The sequence below is a fragment of the Trichomonas vaginalis genome, chromosome IV (genome assembly GCF_026262505.1).
Source record: "Trichomonas vaginalis G3 chromosome IV, whole genome shotgun sequence".
In the NCBI taxonomy this organism is placed as follows: domain Eukaryota; phylum Parabasalia; order Trichomonadida; family Trichomonadidae; genus Trichomonas; species Trichomonas vaginalis.
In genome coordinates, this window is record NC_067206.1 from 39,791,774 (window position 1) to 39,809,884 (window position 18,111).

Consider the following 18,111-nt stretch of genomic DNA (forward strand, 5'->3'; position numbering starts at 1 on the left):
TGGAAAATCCCTTAAATACCTTGTCCCAATATCTGCTATTTCTTAACAAGATCTAATAAACAATCTTTTTCTGGTGAAGTTCTGATCAGCTCTAAGCAACGACAAAGTTTGTAAATGATATGACATAATGAGAATTTTTTGTTGTTAAGACAATCGCAAAATTTTGTACTCAAAGTGAGCCAAGTAGTGTCATCCAAAAAGTTTTCTTCTTCGTAAAGTTCTCTGAACTCAATATTTGGTTCTTTTGTTATTTCGTAATCGAAACAAAGTTGTCTTATTTGATTTAGTTTTTCTTCAGACAGATCTGGATTTGATTTCTTTATCATATCGAAGTATTCCATGAAAGATAAATTACTATTAGGAGTTATTTTTTCTATTGGATCAACTCCAAAAATTGATTTTGCGAGTATATTGGCAAAATAAACTTCAACTTCTTCAAAAACAATTGGAATTTCGTAGGAATACGTTTCTGCTAAGTGATAAGCAAAATCAAAGACGCTGTATGTATGATAGTCTATCTTGTTTAGAGAATCTTCGAAACAAGTCATCCATAATCTCCAACTTAAAGCTTTCGGATTTGTGGAATAATCTGAATAGAGAAATAGCTTGGCAAATGATTTTAATAGTCTGTTCGTTAGTATATCATATTTGAATATGAGTTTGTTATCAAATTTTAGTACTTTCCCTAGTTCATAAAAAGCTAAATAATAATATTCATCAAGTTTGGCGATTTCATTAAGTAAATAAACGCAATATGAGTATTGAACCTGTGGCTCGATGAATCCATATGAGTGTTTCTTAGTTTCTGAGAATGTCGGTTGATAATCTTTGACATTTTTCATTGAATTGTAGGGATTCTTGGGTAACGAGTTTGGATTTAATGGAGTATGGTATTTGTTAGGGAGATCTTTTGATTTAAATATGTCAGTTAGGATATTTACTTGTGTGTCCTTGTTAATTAAGTTTGAATTAAGATAATATTCAAGGATTTCGTAGTTATTGTTCTTTTGGTTCACATATTCGGTGATTTTTTCATAAATTTCCGCTGAGGTTGTTTGATTTGCGGAAATATTTGTTTCACTCATTCATCAAAATTGATCATTTATGAGATAAAAATATTAAGATAATTTTAAGAAATCTAGTCATTTCTATAAAAAGGCAAAACTTTGATGATTCATGAAAAAATAATAAGTTTTATCCCGATTTGCTTAAAAATATGATTTATAAACTATGTATAGTTGTTTTGTTTATAAATGAAGTCCAGATTTTTTGAGATGTAAAATTGAATGTGAAAGTGAACTTCATCTCAAAAAACTTTTTTCTTCTTCCATGGATACAGCTGAAACTTTTAACATGTTGATTGGGAAACTCAATTCAACAGGATCAATCAAGGCAAAAGCAGAGGTTGTAAATGAAATACGAAGATATTTAGAAGAAAAAGATCGACGAACAAAATTCGAGAATGACAACGGCGATTTACTGAAAAACACTCTAGGAGCAGTCATCAAATTCATCAAAGATGGCTGGATCAAGAGTGGCAAAATTCCAAATAACGTCGAAACAGAATTACCAAGTATTATCAAGACTTTTGCGAAATACTCACTACAACCACGTACAGAAGAAGAAATGCTTTATATTAAAAACGATATTATCGATATTTGTTCAATTATAATTCCCGGAGAAACATCTACAAACATTGTGAGAATTTGGCTTGCAATTATGACCGAACTAATCGATTGCAAGTGGTTCTTCAACATTTTCAAGACCTCACTCGATCAAGATACTCTTTCATTATTATTAGAAACATTTATCAAATGGTTCTTACTAAATGAGACCTACGACAGAATCAAAGAGACACTACAGTTCATCCTCACCTTCCTTACTAACTCTCCTTACATGATTTCCGAAAACACGGCAAAAATAATTTTCGATAGCATGGACAAAGTCCTTTCTATCAACCCAAAGTATCTCGAGACTGTACTCAAGATCCTCGTCATCCTCATACCGAACTTCCATGTAACAATCATTCTAAACAAGAACATCTTTGACAGTCCATTCCAAAAGTCAATAATCGACCTGATAAAGTCAGAATTCACGAACAAGACACATTCCATTTCGATGTTCAAAGTAATGAGAGACTATTTACTCCAATTTTTGACTTTTAATCAGGCAGTTGGTAGAAAACTTCCTCAGGATTACATAGATGACTTTGCGAACCAAGTCTTTACGTTGTGGACAACCAAAATGGTGAGAAACAAATCTTTGTCAGGAGATATCATTCCTTATCTGAAATTTGATATCGAAATTCTGAAAAATTCTTTTTGTTCGTCACATGAAATATCAGAAGCATTTCACATTGCATTCCAGAAATCCCCTGACTGTTCAGACTTCATGCTTCTCTTGGCTTCGATTGCGAAATATTCTCCAGAACTGATAGAAATGAACTATTGGAAGAAAATTTTGAACACAGACATAAATTTGTTCCAGTTCCAAACATCGGCAATGATCAACGCAGACAGAATCAAGATTCCCTTCCTTTTGTTCAACGAAATCATTGACTACATTGATGACACTGATTTGTGGGATTCGAATTTCACTATGATCATCAAGAAAATCAAGAACATTCCGAAAGAAATCGAAGTTGATTATTACGAATTCATCTGTCATTTGCTGAGGAAGCAGAGATTGAGTACGAAATGCGCTCATAACTATCAGGACTTTCTCTGGGAGTCGAAGGAATTGTCACTAAAAGGTTTCACTGAAGAAAGAATTCGTTGTCTGCAAACAATGATTTTCTATTACGGTTTCGCATCAAATGAAAATAGAAAGAATTGTTTCACAAACATCACTTCACTTCTCGGCAGCATCAATAAGGCTTTCAATATTGAGATAATAGAAGATATTGTCAGGTTGATTTGCTCAATTATCCAATCACATGCAAATAAAACAAAGCCTTATATTGCAGAAAAAAGTGACTTTGTTGAAAAAATTGACAAATTGAAGTACCATATTTCTATCGGTTTGGATTGGAAAGATGATGAAATTAAAGATAAAAGTGACAAAAGTGAAGTGCGTTCGGAATCAATTGATGACTTTTTCCCAGTTAAATCACAGCATTATTTTGAGAAATCCAATGAAAGTTCTCAGTTGTTCGTAACTACAGATTCTTTTGATTCAAACAATTATTTTCCAAAAAATGAAGTCGAAGAACCAAAAAGTACCATTCAGTCGGATGATGTAAGTTTGTGCAATTTCATTTGTCAGCCATTGCAGAAGATGTTTGAAACTGCAATAGAGAACTCGAAAATGTCTGATCAAATGGACAATTATTTGTTCCAATTGTTCAGATGCAAATTTGCTCCGAGATTATTCTCAGAATCATCTTTTCTCACTTTCATAAGTTCTGAGTTTAATAATTTCTATTCTCAGGAGAACTTGAATTTCCAAGTGCAAGATTTCTCTACATTTACTTTGTTGTTTTTGGAAATTGCAAAACATTTGGATCCAAACTCTTTTCAACCATTTTTTGAATCAATTTCTGACAAATACATGACATTTTACAAAAAATATTTGGCAAAAACTGAAGAAAAACTGAAATCTATCAAATCTGATTTAGGAGCATTGAGCTGGCAGAAACTGAACAATGCAATAAACAACACAGAACTTCATTCCGATTTCGTTTTGGGATTGAAAGAATTGTCTGAATTCTTATCTCTGGTTTCTTCCCTCGCTCCAGAATTTTCTGATGAAATGATCACTTCACTTTTGCCAATTTATACAACAACACAAAACTTCCCCGTTTTGCACATCTCGATGATTGAGAATTTGTTGCAAATTCCAATGGATCAAAATGCTTTGGAAGAAACTCTTCGAAGTGTTCAAAATGTTTTGAAAGTTGTTTTGAACAAATATTTGGTTCCTATTGAAGAAAGAGAAGAATTTGTCATCAAAGTCTTGGACATCCTCCAAAACACTTTAATGGAAATGAATGAAATGAATGACATCTTCAACGAAATCTCCAAATATCCTTTGACTTACAAAATGAAACTTAGAATTCTGAATTTGGCAAAAGAACATTATTCAGAAGTTCCATCACTTTTTAGGATTTTATGGGGAGAAGGCGAAGAATCCGATCCATTCTTTATATTGTCAACAGAACAGAACTTGAGAATAGACAATATCGAAGCAATTATTTCTGTTTTGTCGAGTGATCAAATTGACGGAAATGAACATGACAAAGTGGCAACATTTGAAAAAGTTTTGTTGCCAAGTTACGAAGGATCAATCAGCAACCCATCTGAATACATGTCCGACGCGTACACAGCGCTTTGTTCTCTCACAAGTATCTGCTCAAAAATACCAGAACTGACTGTGAAATGCATTGTCATTTTAATCCAATTTTTCACTGACAACAATTTGTTGAATTATCCAGACCACGCAATCAAAAACTTTCTTAAACCATTTGGAAACTCTCATGAATTTCTCCAGCAGTTTTTGCCATTGATCATCAAACCATTGTCGAATAAAGACAGCTACGAATGGCAGAACTTCCCTTACAAACTGTTTGATGACAGCAAAAGAGTTGTTTTCGACATAATTTCTCCACTTTTAGTTCCTCTTTGTTTCAGAAATGACAATTTAAGCAAAATTTCTGACATTGTTGGATTATCTGAAGCGGACCTATGTGAAAAATACAAGACATATTTAATTCCTTATTTGTATTTAGTCTCTATTGATTTGGAAGAACCAGAAAACATCAGAAGGTCAATGGAAACTGAATACAAGAGAAGAATTAATTCTGATTTCATTTTGACTTCACCTTTGCCACTTTTAGAGTTATCCAACATCATAAATGACACAAATCTACTCCAAAATTGCTATCAACAGATGAAAATCAGGAATGTTGATCCCAATTTCTTCGATTTCCACAAGTATTTGATCATTTTGTACTCTAAAACATACAATGCAAAACACACAATCATTCAGTCGAATGAACTAAAGATGTTTTCATTGTATTGCAAATTGATTTTGTTAATCCATTCTGACTGTTTTGAGACAGAACCATGGTTATACGTCGACATGTTTGTATTCTCAAGGCATTTGATGGAATTTGCTGCTCCAATGATTGTTGATCAGTTGATAAATGAAATTGCGAAGAATTTCCCAGATCAAAAATACTTGAAATCGGAAAACCAAAGAATTATTTTGCATATAATAGAAGACATTTGTATTTTGGCGCAGAACTCATTCAAACAAAGATTCCCTTATTTGGAGAAACTCATAAAAGAAGAGATACTGGATACGATGATGATTGTTGATCCTTACAAAGATTTACAGATACAAAGAAGAACATTCGGAAATGAATTTTATCGTCTGAGTTCAACAGGAAAAATAAATAAAGAAGGTATAGATTTCATGTTGAAAAATTTGACAGAAAGTAATTTGGATGATAATTCAATTTTCAATAGAACTGTCAAATTTAATTTACTCAAAAAATTCCCAAATCTGACAGAACAGAAAAGAAACGGTTTGTTTACAATTTATCAATTCATTAAGAAAGAGAAATATCCACCAAGTATTTTGCTTTACACAGAGCTCCAACTGAGATGCTACGACATCTATCCAAGTCCTATGATTATCCAGCCAACAACAATCAGTTTGTATGAACAGTATCTTCAGTCATTGAACGAATGCTGCAGAGACAAAGATCCAAAAATATGTTTCGCAGCCTTGGAAGCGATGAGACACTCCAAGTACCAGAAAGGAATAGAGAGCCAGTACAATAAAGACGTGAAACAGAAAACATTTTTGGAAGAATACGTTTTGTTTGAACCGAGTGAAATAAACACGAAAGAAATAGAAATCGATCCGAAAATGCCGTGGTTCTGCAGAATGGTCTTGGAAATGATAAAATACTGCGGAAAAGACATCGTTTTCTACCCAGTAATGGAATTGGCTTCTCTAAGTGAAGATTTCTGTAAAAAAGTGTTTTCGTCAGTTTTTCTATCGGCAACGGTTAATTCAAAAGGAATGTCACGTTTTAGAGAATATATGGACAAACCGAAGCAGTACATTGAAGAGAATCTAGCAATAATGAAAGCGTTGATTGACATGAAGAACTACAATTTCATGGATTTGAACAACATGTCTCTCCAGAATTCGATAAATTGGCTCGGATGCCAAATTGAGTTTTCCAAATTTTCGCAAATTGCTCTGAAACTTGGAGATCCATATTTGAGTTTCTTATTTGCAGAGTTTTCGAGGGAAGCTTCTGATGATTCTTGTCCTGATTCTTATTTCATGGAAATTTTCAAGAAACTAGATGTGAATGAACTGATGTACGACTTGGATTTCGATGTAAGTTCATTGGATCAAATCGCTCAGATACATCAACATGAAAGAAGATTCAATAGATCGTTGGTTTTGTACGATCTAAATAAAAATGATGAAAAATTGTCAGATAACCTTAAACTTTTACATCTTGACAATTTGACAATGCGGAATTCTGGGTATAATTCTGAGAGTTTGTGGAGATTGCAGAACTGGGAAATTCCTTCTGCAACATTAAGAGAAATGAATTTGAAGAATTCTTCAACACAAATCTTCAGAATTATGCAGAGTTTTGCTTCATCCAATATTTATTCCGTCCGATCATCAATTAACGATTATTTCGACAATTTCCATATGAACGAACTTTTAACAGTGTCAGAGAATTTGTCCATTCTGTTGAACACCTCAACAATACAATGGTTTCACGCTTTGTTGATGCCGGAAGAATCAGATATTTGCAGAATTTTTGACAAAAATTATCATAAAATTTATGTCACGTTTTTAGAAAAACTGACAAAATTTTCCAGGATCCAATACAAAGTTACTGAATCCAGCCAGATGTTGAACGGCATTTTCATTGCAAACAAAGGATTCTTGGACTCAAACATTGTCAAATTAAAACTGCCAAATATTGGTTTGACATTTTTCGAAAACGTCATCCAAACTGCATGTGAACTGAAAGAAGTCGAATCAGCCCAGTATTTCGTGAACTTGCTGAGGAGTTCCATGAAGCTGCAACAGCCAACAGATTTCCAGCAAATTGTTGTTCTGAATGTTGATTCTCCATTGAGATCTGTGAATTTGCTGAAGAAGAAAATCAATGTTTTGCAAGTCAGAAGTGAAGACACCATTGTCAAGAACGAGATGAACAAAGAGATGTGCAACAACTTCAACCACAAACTGCAGTTGACATTGGCTTCTTGGCAGGCAAACACACACTTCGAAAGAAACATCGATGTCATCGAAAACTTGAGAGAAGTGATTTACCAAAGCGAAAGATGCCACGAAAGCGAAATCATGGTTGAAGGATACTTCAGACTTGCTACATTTGCCCATAACATTCACAGAGAAAGTTTGCAGTTCTTCAATTCAACTGAGTTTACCGAGCTTCAGAACATCATTGACCAGCTGAAGAAGAACAAAAGGAACTTGGTTAGCACTTCCACTTCGAACTGCAGAGATGTGAAGACAATAGAAAATGATATTTCGATTCACGAAAGTCACTTGGATTCGGAGAAAGAAAAGTTTACGATGTCAATCACGATTTCAATCGAAAACTACTTGAAAACAATGATAATTTCGGACAAGTACAACTTGGAGAGTTTGTATTCCGTCATAAATCTCTGGTTCAATTACTCTTTCGCAAAATTCTGCCACGTAATCAAAGAAATGCCAGAAATCATTGAAGTTTTGGAGAAAAATGTTTTCAAAATCAATCCTCTCAAAATTTTGCCACTTTTCTATCAATTGAGTGCAAGAATTGAACCCCTGAAAATTTCTGACACCCCCTCATCAGATTATTTATCCAAATTCCAGTCATTTTTGCGGCAATTAGTTATTAATGTTTCTAAGTCGAATACATCAGCTACATTTCCAATTTTGCACGCATTGACGCAAAATGACAAAGCATCAAATGACGGAACAATCTCAGGAACTGTTGTTATTCCTCAGAAGAAGATCGAAGCAATCAATGAATTGATAGATAAAATCGTCAGCTTCGGAGATGGAAACATCTCCAAAGTCTGGAATGACATGAAATCTCTGTTGAATTGTTACATAAAACTGGCGACGAATCCAATGGCATATGACAACAAATTCATGTCTAAATCATGTCCAGAATTGTTCAGACTCCCGCAAGAATGTGAGCATTTGTACGTCATAACAGACAACAAATACACAAAGATTGCGCAGTTCGAAGACAAAATGAAACCTCTGGAAGGAATCACGAAACCAGTGAAAATCAAAGTTTTGGGAGCAAACGGAAGAAAATACCATCAGATACTCAAAGGAAGAAATGATGATTTGAGACAAGACGCAGTTATGCAACAATTATTCCAATTGAGCAGCCAAATTTTAGAGAAGAACAAACCTGATTTGAAGATCAGATCATATAAAGTTGTTCCTCTGAATCCAAGTGCAGGAATCATTGAATACGTTGAGAAATCAATTTCTCTCGGAAGTTACTTGACTGCGCCTAACGGAGCTCATTTCAGGTACAAGAGCAATCTGAGCTACGACAAAGTTTACGCTTTATTTCAAAACGCGTCGAGTAATTACCACAAAGCGAACTTCAACAGAAGCATGGAAATATCGAATGAACAGAAGAGAGAAATGCTGATCAACACCTATATACAGATCTGCAAAGATTTCAAACCTTGCATGAGATTCTTCTTCATCGAAAAGTTCAGTAACACCGGAGACTGGTTCAAAGCGAGGATGAACTACTGCAGGCAGACAGCGACGAATTCCATGGTTGGATACGTTTTCGGAATCGGAGATCGACACATGAACAACATATTGATCGATCACTTGACAGGAGACGTGATCCACATCGATCTCGGCATCGCATTCGAGCAGGGAAAGATGCTGAGAGTGAGAGAAATTGTTCCGTTCAGGATGACTCCGGATATCATTGATGGATTCGGACACTGCGGAGGAAGCGGAGTTTTCAGGAATTCTTGCGAAGAAACACTCAGTTTGTTGAGGAAATACTCTGAATATCTGTTGACTGTTTTGGATGTTTTCTTGAGAGATCCTCTTCATAATTGGAATGTTGTGCTAAAACAGAAGAAATCTGATAAAGCAAGAGGTCTCACGATGCCGGAAACTTCTGAACCAAAAACTGCTGAATCTGTAATTATGAGATGCAGATACAAATTGGAAGGAAAAGAAACAGGTGAAACTCTTTCCGTTGAAGGACAAGTCGCTCAGCTTATATCTGAGGCAACAGATCCTTCAAAACTCGCAATGATGTACGCAGGTTGGAAACCATACCTTTAAATATTTTTTTGTTTTATTTCTTTATATAAATTATTAATCTTTATGAATAGAGAATAAGAGTTTTTCATTAGATAGAATGTTTCTGATAAATTTTATGATGAAGTGAAAATTAATTTGATAATTTGAAAACAATTGTAGAAATAAAATTTTCTAACATGAATGCGAACATGTTTCGTATTATAGCAGCAAACATCACAGAGAAGAGTCGGTTGTGCATAAAAAATGGATAAATTCAGAAAATATGCAATAATCTTATCTGGATATATTAAAAACTAGGTTATTTAAACAACTTCCATTTTATATTAATTGTACTTCTTAGAGAAATATAAAATTCGAATTGCAAACGCGTGATAAATCATGTGAAGATTCCCAATCAAAAACTATTCATTACACTTATTCATATTGGTTCTAATAAATCGTAAAATACTTCGTAATACTCATTTGCTTAGATTGTTGTTATGTATCAAAATATATAATCGATAAGGATGAAATTTACAATAAATCGTTTATATTCAGAGAAACCACTGCGAGTAGAGAGTATCTTTTTACGTAAAGACAAGTGGAAAATGTTGAGAAATTTTGGCTGCAGCTTTTGAAATTTTTGAAGAGAAAACATGCATATAAAAAAATCGATTTCGTAATGAAAACAACATCCATAATCAATGGCACGTAAGTATTTGATAAAATATTTACAATGGCAAACCCAAATTTTAGCTAAAAGTGACAGGGGAAAAAAACGTTTAGTATTAAAAAAAAAGACCGATGAGAGCTTCGTTCGAAATATAGAGGGAACTGAGAATGCGCAACCATTCTCAGGGAATATTGGATGCTATTCCCGTTCCCTCTGTATGGAAAATTGAGGTTTTCAAAGGGAGTTAAAATAATATCAAATTTATACTAATTTACTTCAAAATACAAAAGTATTTGACAGCTAAAATTAGTTACTTTAGCAAGCTTATCAATACCCTTTTACGATTATTGTTACTTTTTCGAAATAAAAGTAAAAACAAATTTATACTAATTTACTTCAAAATACAAAAGTATTTGACAGCTAAAATTAGTTACTTTAGCAAGCCTATCAATACCCTTTTACGATTATTGCTACTTTTTCGAAATAAAATAAATTTATTATCAAAAACCTTTTTTCTTAGTAAAAATAAACGAAATTTTTTACCTTATGAACTTTTGATGGAAATATGCAAATTTAAAATAATAAAGAAAGCCGCGAGCAAAGCGATCGGCTTAGTTCGAAGATTTTGATTCAAATCTTTGCTGATCTGTAATTCGCGGAAGCCGCGAGCGAATCGAGCGGCTTAGGTCTAAGATTTTGATTCAAATCTTTGCTTATATTCCTTAAATTCTTTATGAAACTCGCAACAGTTCCATAAAAAATTTTAAATTCTAAACTGTCGAAATTACCGATCGGTAATCACACCCTTCACGGGTGTGTCACTTTTAGCTAAAATTACCCCTACTCGTTCCTGTAAACATAGCACTTTTTCAATTTATTGATAAGTTTTGTCATTTGAATACCGTAATTTCACACAATGAGTACGATAAAATTAACCCTGTTTGCACGATATTATTGAAATTTTTTGATAAAGCACATTGAAATCCAAATTACTTTTTTTGTTTTTATAGTTTTTCAAATGTCGATGCATCAAATTGGTCCGTATCAATTAGTTGAATTTATTGATTCCGGTTCTTTTGCCAATGTCTATAAGTGCATCAACCGAGAGACAAACGAAGTGTTTGCCTGCAAAGTTGTCAGTCTTACAATTAGACAGAACCAAAAACTCCTCGAAAACTTCAAAAACGAGTTATACATTCACTCCAGGATGGCACATCCCGGTATCATCCGCCTTCACGATGTTCAATTAGATGAAAAATACATTTATATCATCCTCGAATACTCATCATACGGTAATTTAGAACAGGTTGTTCAATCAAGCAACGGTATTGATGAGTATGAATCGGCTGTATACTTCAAGCAAGTTATGGACGCTATTAATTATATCCATAAAATGGGTGTTGCCCATCGTGATATAACCCTCAAAAATATTCTTATTGGAGCTGATGGAAGAGCAAAGCTTAGTGACTTCGGTCTTTGCAAGCTCCAACCCGAAAATAGTTACTTAACAACAACATGTGGAACTTTTGTTTACGTTCCCCCTGAAATATTAAATGGCCAACACTACGATGGTATGAAAGCTGATATCTGGTCCGCCGGTATCTGTTTATACGCAATGACTTGCAATCATCTTCCTTGGGTTATTGACGATAAGCTCCCTCCCGAACAGATTTGGGAAGCTGCAAAGAATCAGATTTGCTCAGGAAATATTTCTTTCGATGACAAACAAACTGAATTATTACGAGATCTTATTTCTCAGATGCTCGCAATTGAACCAGAATACCGCCCAGACTGCGATGAAATTTTGGGACATCCCTGGTTCGCGCAACTTGGGTGCGATGATACTCCAGAAGATTATTGTCCAAATCAAAGTTTGATCGAAATTGTTAATCAATTGGTTGAGACCATACTTAATGTTATTTAATATCTAAAGTAATACTAAAATGTATATTAAGAAAATTGTATAACTCTTAAAATTTCATTTCATATGGATTTTTTTTTACTTTCCCGATTCATTGGATATCGCTAGTTTAATATGAAATTTCTGAGCTTTGAAAACCGAAAAATGCCATTAAAATGAAAAGATTTTGTTGATTTTTGGAAAATAAAAATTGGAAATTTATTCATTTACCAAATCCTACAAATTTCTTACTATAGGAGATAATGCTTACTGCCAAAGCATTCATGTGATTTTATTATGAGCCCAAATTAAAAAGTTTTTGAATCTTGTTGAATATGAAATCACCTAAAACTAGTGTCATATCAATGCAAGACAAGGCTCTTAGCTAATGGACAAATCCTTTTTGATATATAAGCCTCAATGGCTTGTCTTGATTTAAATTTTTTTCATTAGCTCAATAAACATTGGATTAAATCCATTGGATTACCTGGATGAAATAGGTATATATAAGAAAAGCACTTTCATAACTAGAACAAAATGAAATAACATTTTCAACGAAAATGTTAACTGATATTCTCAGAAATTGCTTAAAGTTTTAATTATAAGTATACTAAAAGGATACCAAACCTATTAAACCAAAACTTTCAAATTGAAATAATAAAATTATAGAAAATTAATTCGTCTCCATTATGCAGAGTAAAGTAATGAAATAGCAATACTTGGTCATCTCAAAAAAAGCGTGAAATATGTATATAACGGAAAATAAGTTATATCCATTTAGTAATTTGATGACTTATAAAGGTGTTCTGGTTTACATTTGCATAGTATAAGATATTTTCAAGTATTCGAAGCTTGGGATCTGAAATTTGAAAATAAGTGCCTATGCATCTAAAAAAAAAGTAACACTAATGGATATATCTGATAAATGAAATGAATGGCATTTCGCCAAGTAAGTTCGATGGTGAATCTAGTATCCCTACAGAGATTATGCGAGGATTACTTTTTGATATTGTAATATTTCAATCAATTCAGAAAAAGTCAACCAATTCGATTCACATGAGACTATACAATAGTATAATTTTAATTATTGCAATTGTTGTTTTATTGAAAATGTTAGTAGTATATGATGCGGGTTGTGTGACTTTTTTTGTAAACGTAAGAATTCATACAATATTGAACGATTTTGTATCATTTTTTTTAACATATGAAGTAAAAAATGTATGATTCTTACGGTTTTTATTCTTACGTTTTTGAATAAATCAAGATTTAAAAAATTGACTTCTTACGTAAAATTAAAACTAAGTTAAATTTATTTTTTTATTTTTTTATTTAATGATAAATGAGTATAACAACTAATTCATTGAAATCTTTAAAGTTCACTAATTCAGAATTAGAAAATATTTTAGAAAATTTTGGAGACGGTTCTTATCCAACATATATGCAGAATGTGAAAGAGTTTTCCAGATTGTTGAATGAATTTAAATATAACGGACCAATTACTAAAAAGGCTATAATGAGATATTTATATCCCAAAAAAGTTGAAAAACAGGAGAATATTCCTCTTTATGGTCCAGAGGACCTGGGCTCAGAGAGCCTTGAAACACCTCCTGAATATTTTGAAGAAAAAATTAAACAAGATGAATATTATAACGATGAGATTGAGAAATTGGAACAATTAAGAAATGAAATAGATGAAAAAATTAAGGAATTGAGAAATGCTGAGAATGAAGTAGAGGGTTTAATGAATATCCCAGCTTCAGAATCAGAAGTTCAAAAATCACATGAGGAAAGATATAAAAATTACTTTTTGGAATCTAAAAAAATTTATTAGATGGTGATATTGACGAAACACTTTCAGAAGAAGGCACAAAATTTATTCATAAACATAAGTTACAATTTATTGACGATGAGAATCCATGTATATTACTTTCATCCTCTTGAATTCTGAAAAATTCAAAAAAGCACTGAAAAATGTAACATATGCAACAAATACGATTAAGAAAGAAGACCATGATATTTACACAAATTATTATTTAAATAAATGTACAGGTGTTGATAAAGTTTTTGATTTGTTAGATAAAATATCAAAAGAAACAATTGGAACCTATAAAATTTTATGTGATTGTGGTTTCATTATTGAAGATACCAATAATGTTTCATATGAAAGAACAGCACCGAAGGAAGACGAAGTTGAAAGGTCTATACCATTCGTTATTAAGAATATAAAAGATATGAAAACTTATAAACATTATATTTATTCATTTATTTCAGAAAAAATGGAAGCAACCCATAAAACATCTTCTCATCATTTTATAGCTATTCATACATTCCTTTTCAAAGTTGTGAAATTAAATAAGACAGGAATTAGATTTAATGTATCAGGGTACGCATTCTTGAGTAAATTAAAATGTATTCGTCACGTCGCAGATGATAAAAATTTATGTGTTCTTAATTCATTTTATGGACTTTAGCCCTGGACTCTCTGAGTCTCGGACTTTAAAAAAATAAACTTTATTTTTATTTATTTTTTAATTTTTATTCTTACATAAATGAACAAAAATGGAACAGCTAAAATGAATGATAATCAAATAAGAGCCGAAGGTAGAAGGTTATTTAAACGCTTCTATAACATTCCTGATGGTGTTAATCCTAAAACTCGTAGAAGTTATTTAAATGAAGCCATAGATGCATATGAAGGATTTGACATTTCATCAGAAAGTGAGAGGTTAGCAAGAATGTTAAATGTTAATATTGATTTTATTATTGTGACCTCAACCAGAAGACGTAGACATTAACAAGGTAGACTTTCCATTAGTGGAATCAATAATGATAGATCCAGAATTTGAAACAGTAAATATTTTATTAACACAGAGTCCATGTGGAAAACTTCACGCTGACAGAATAACAGACGTTGAAGCACTCACAGGATATAAAGTTTGCCCCTTTTGCAAAGAAGAAGTTATTCTATCCGTGATGATCCAGAAAGGAAAAACCAAAGAAGATTTTTAAAACATTGTGAGAAATGTAAAGAAAATAATGGAAGATTAATTCAAGACGTTCAATTGCAAAACACACAACAACCATATGCACCACATATTACGAAACAGAAGATATATCAATGGCTATTAGCACATAATTTGCAGGAATATTATAAACCAACAAGATATTATATTACTTTTGACTTCGAAACATTAGAGACTAAAGAAGAATTACAACTTTCTGAGTGTGCAACTTTGAAACGCTTACTTAAAACCATTCATGGTATCATCAACGGTTAAATTAAACGATAAAACATATACGAGGAATTTTTGCTTAACTTCGAGTGATTCTTTTATTTCTGATTGGATTGAGTTTTTATTTTCAACCTGTTCATTAGTTGCTAAATCAAATATTGAACAATATGAAGAATTAATGAATACATTAAATGAGAAACAAAAGGAAGCAATGAAAGAGCTTTTAGATGAAGAATTTAATAAAGTGAATATCATTGGTTTTAATTCGGAAAGTTTGATTTAAATTTAATTCTTCGTGATTTAAATACTGCAAAATGGAAGATAAAATCAATGCTGGGTTCTTCTTCTCAATTTAAGCAAGTCATAGTAAAGAAAACAAACTGTCCATATGAATTAAGATTTATTGACATCAGAAATTATATAGCGGGTGGAACATTAGACCAATTCACTCAAGATTTCGGAAACAATAAATCACGTGTTAAATCCTTTTTCCCTTATCAATTCATCACATGGGAGAATTACGAAGATGAATTATATAAAAAGGAACCATTCACTCAAGATTCATTTTATTCAGCATTAACACAAGAAACAATATCCGATTCAGATTATCAAATATATCTCAATGATGCTAAAAATTTAAGAATAGATTAGAATATTTTATTCATTATTGCAATAAAGATGTTGAAATTATGATTGACCCAATTGATAAAATTATCGAAGAAACATTTGTTTATAAAATTGACATGCTTCATAATCTTTCTTTATCATCGAATGCATCAATGATTCGTTACGCGTTAGCATATAAGAACTTCAATCCTAACGAAACATATCCAGAAGAAGAAAATGTGGAATCAAGTTTTGAATTAACAAAAAAGTATTGGAAATATAAAATTGAATCATATAAGAAACAAGATGAAAAAGCAGAAAGGGATACTAAAAACAATGTTTCAATGGATGACTATCAATACTATCACGATTTAATCCTTTCATCTAAATGCAAAATGTGTGGTAAAGCGTTTACATATGCAAATAAACCAACATTGGATAGAATCGATAATGAAAAACCACATACCAAAGAAAATTGTCAGTTAATGTGTTGTTATTGCAATGTCGTAAAATCAAATAAAGATGAAGATGTTCAACGTTTAAGAATCAATTTAAGAAATTATGCATTAAAAAATAATTTACCAATGACTTTAGATTCAGTTGAAGCTTATCACATTCTCCGTAATGGAATTACTGGTGGTCTATCAAATGTTCAACATCGTGTTAATCTTAAAGGAATCACGCACATTAATAAACTTTCATATAATCCAGAAACTAAAACTGTATCAAATGAGGACACCACCAACATTATGACTCATTTCGTTGGAGTTGACTTTAATTCATTATATCCTTCATCATTTTCATCTAATCCTCATGATTTCATTCAATATACTGACCATAAAATGTATATGCCGGGAAGATTGAATGGTGTTATCATTTGTGATACAGCAACAAAGAAAGCAAAAGCACTGGGAATAATTAAGAAGAAAAATACTTTATTCGTGGCTGAAGTAAAGGGTCACATTGATGAAAAATACATTAATGATTACATAAACTTTTTACCGATAATAAGAAACTTAGATATTATCACAGATGAAAAAACAATTGGCAGTTTTATGTATAATTACATGAAATCAAACAATCTACCAGTTGACCAGAAACAGAGAAAATTAACTCAGTTAGCATCAACACACAACCAATATCAACCATTTTCTTCTTATTATCTTTGGTATCTAATAGACAGATTTCATTTTATCATTGATGATATTCAATCAATTTTAACATTTACTAAAAACACTTGTTTTAATGAATTTGCGAACAAATTTATGAACGAAAGACAAAAGGCTGAATTAGAAGGAAATAAAGGAAAAAGTTTATTTTGCAAGATTTCACTTAATGGATCATATGGTTACGATGCAATGAATACACAAAATTACGCAAAGACTAAAATAATGAATGCACAGAAGGCACGCGTTGCATGTATGTCAAATAAGTTTAAAAACATAAGAGAAATAGGTGAAGATACATATCAAGTGATGCTTAAAGATAGATTTTATAGATGTGATACATGTTTACAAGAGGCATTCTTCACTTTAGATAATGCTAAATACTGGTATTTGGTTTTCATTTATGATTTTATGTATAAATGCATGGATGTTAATCGTTTTCATTTCATTGAAGGTGATACTGATTCATCTTATTGGGCAATCGCTGGCGACCAAATCTTCCTAACACTCAAGCATTTCAAGCAATTGTTACCGATAAACAATTTTATGATAAAAACATTTTCAAATTCGCACCTTTTGATTTCTTCTGTTTTGATGAGAAATTTAAACCTAAATTAAAGAATAAAGCTGAAGAAAAAGCACATGAGAAGAAGTTATTGGGTTTAGCAATTGAGAAACAAGGTGATAACATGGTTGCTTTATGTCCTAAGTGTTATACATCATTCAACGGTTCAATTGATGGAAGTGATTTTAAAAAGATTGCACAAAAAATGAAAGGTGTTAGTTTACGACAAAATAAACAATTAACACCTAAAAATTATTTGGATATAATAAATGATAAATTGATATTTGATGGTCAGAATATTAATTTACAACTTAAAAACGGGTCAATGACTCGCTTAACAATTGGTAAGACTGCATTAACAGGAGCACACACTAAGGCTGTATGTTGTGAAAATGGATGTTGTATGCCATTTATTTAATAAAATACCACAGAAGAGACAAAAGGAACCGTTAATGATGGTTTTGATACTATGATTCAAAGAGGTGGGCACCCTTAAAACATTGATTTTATTTTTATATAAATGAATAACACAGATTTAAAAATTTTAATTGATGATTTAGTATTTAATCAAAATTTTCTTAATTATTATGATTTAAAAGCATATCTCCAAAAATATAATAATAATATAACGGGTGATGATATGGAATATTATTATCCATATTATAAAAATGAAATTTTGA

At 31.9% G+C, this 18,111-nt stretch overlaps 4 protein-coding genes across 4 annotated transcripts, besides 4 other annotated features; 3 read left to right on the forward strand and 1 right to left on the reverse strand.

Moving 5' to 3' along the window:
* Positions 1–35: 35 nt before the first annotated feature.
* On the reverse strand, positions 36–1,085 carry TVAGG3_0252020 (uncharacterized protein; the record flags this gene model as incomplete). The annotated part of the gene is made up of 1 exon (XM_001324724.1): positions 36–1,085. The coding sequence occupies one exon, from the start codon at positions 1,083–1,085 to the stop codon at positions 36–38; it is 1,050 nt and encodes a 349-aa protein (XP_001324759.1).
* Positions 1,086–1,329: 244 nt separating this feature from the next.
* TVAGG3_0252030 (Serine/threonine-protein kinase ATM family) lies at positions 1,330–9,330 on the forward strand (the record flags this gene model as incomplete). Its single annotated transcript, XM_001324725.1, has 1 exon — positions 1,330–9,330. One exon carries the CDS (start codon positions 1,330–1,332, stop codon positions 9,328–9,330), a length of 8,001 nt encoding a protein of 2,666 aa, XP_001324760.1.
* Positions 9,331–10,026: 696 nt separating this feature from the next.
* Positions 10,027–10,056: a terminal%2Cinverted (terminal inverted repeat of MuDR-3_TvMULE3 transposon ID:TVAGG3_0252040).
* Positions 10,027–10,807: a mobile genetic element.
* Positions 10,778–10,807: a terminal%2Cinverted (terminal inverted repeat of MuDR-3_TvMULE3 transposon ID:TVAGG3_0252040).
* A 172-nt stretch (positions 10,808–10,979) lies between these two features.
* TVAGG3_0252050 (protein serine/threonine kinase protein) lies at positions 10,980–11,885 on the forward strand (the record flags this gene model as incomplete). The annotated part of the gene is made up of 1 exon (XM_001324726.1): positions 10,980–11,885. One exon carries the CDS (start codon positions 10,980–10,982, stop codon positions 11,883–11,885), a length of 906 nt encoding a protein of 301 aa, XP_001324761.1.
* Positions 11,886–13,125: 1,240 nt separating this feature from the next.
* Positions 13,126–18,111: part of a mobile genetic element that runs on past the window's edge.
* Positions 15,784–17,062, forward strand: TVAGG3_0252070 (DNA/RNA polymerase superfamily; the record flags this gene model as incomplete). Its single annotated transcript, XM_051228066.1, has 1 exon — positions 15,784–17,062. A coding segment is annotated over one exon (1,279 nt), but the record flags the coding sequence as incomplete, so codon positions are not given.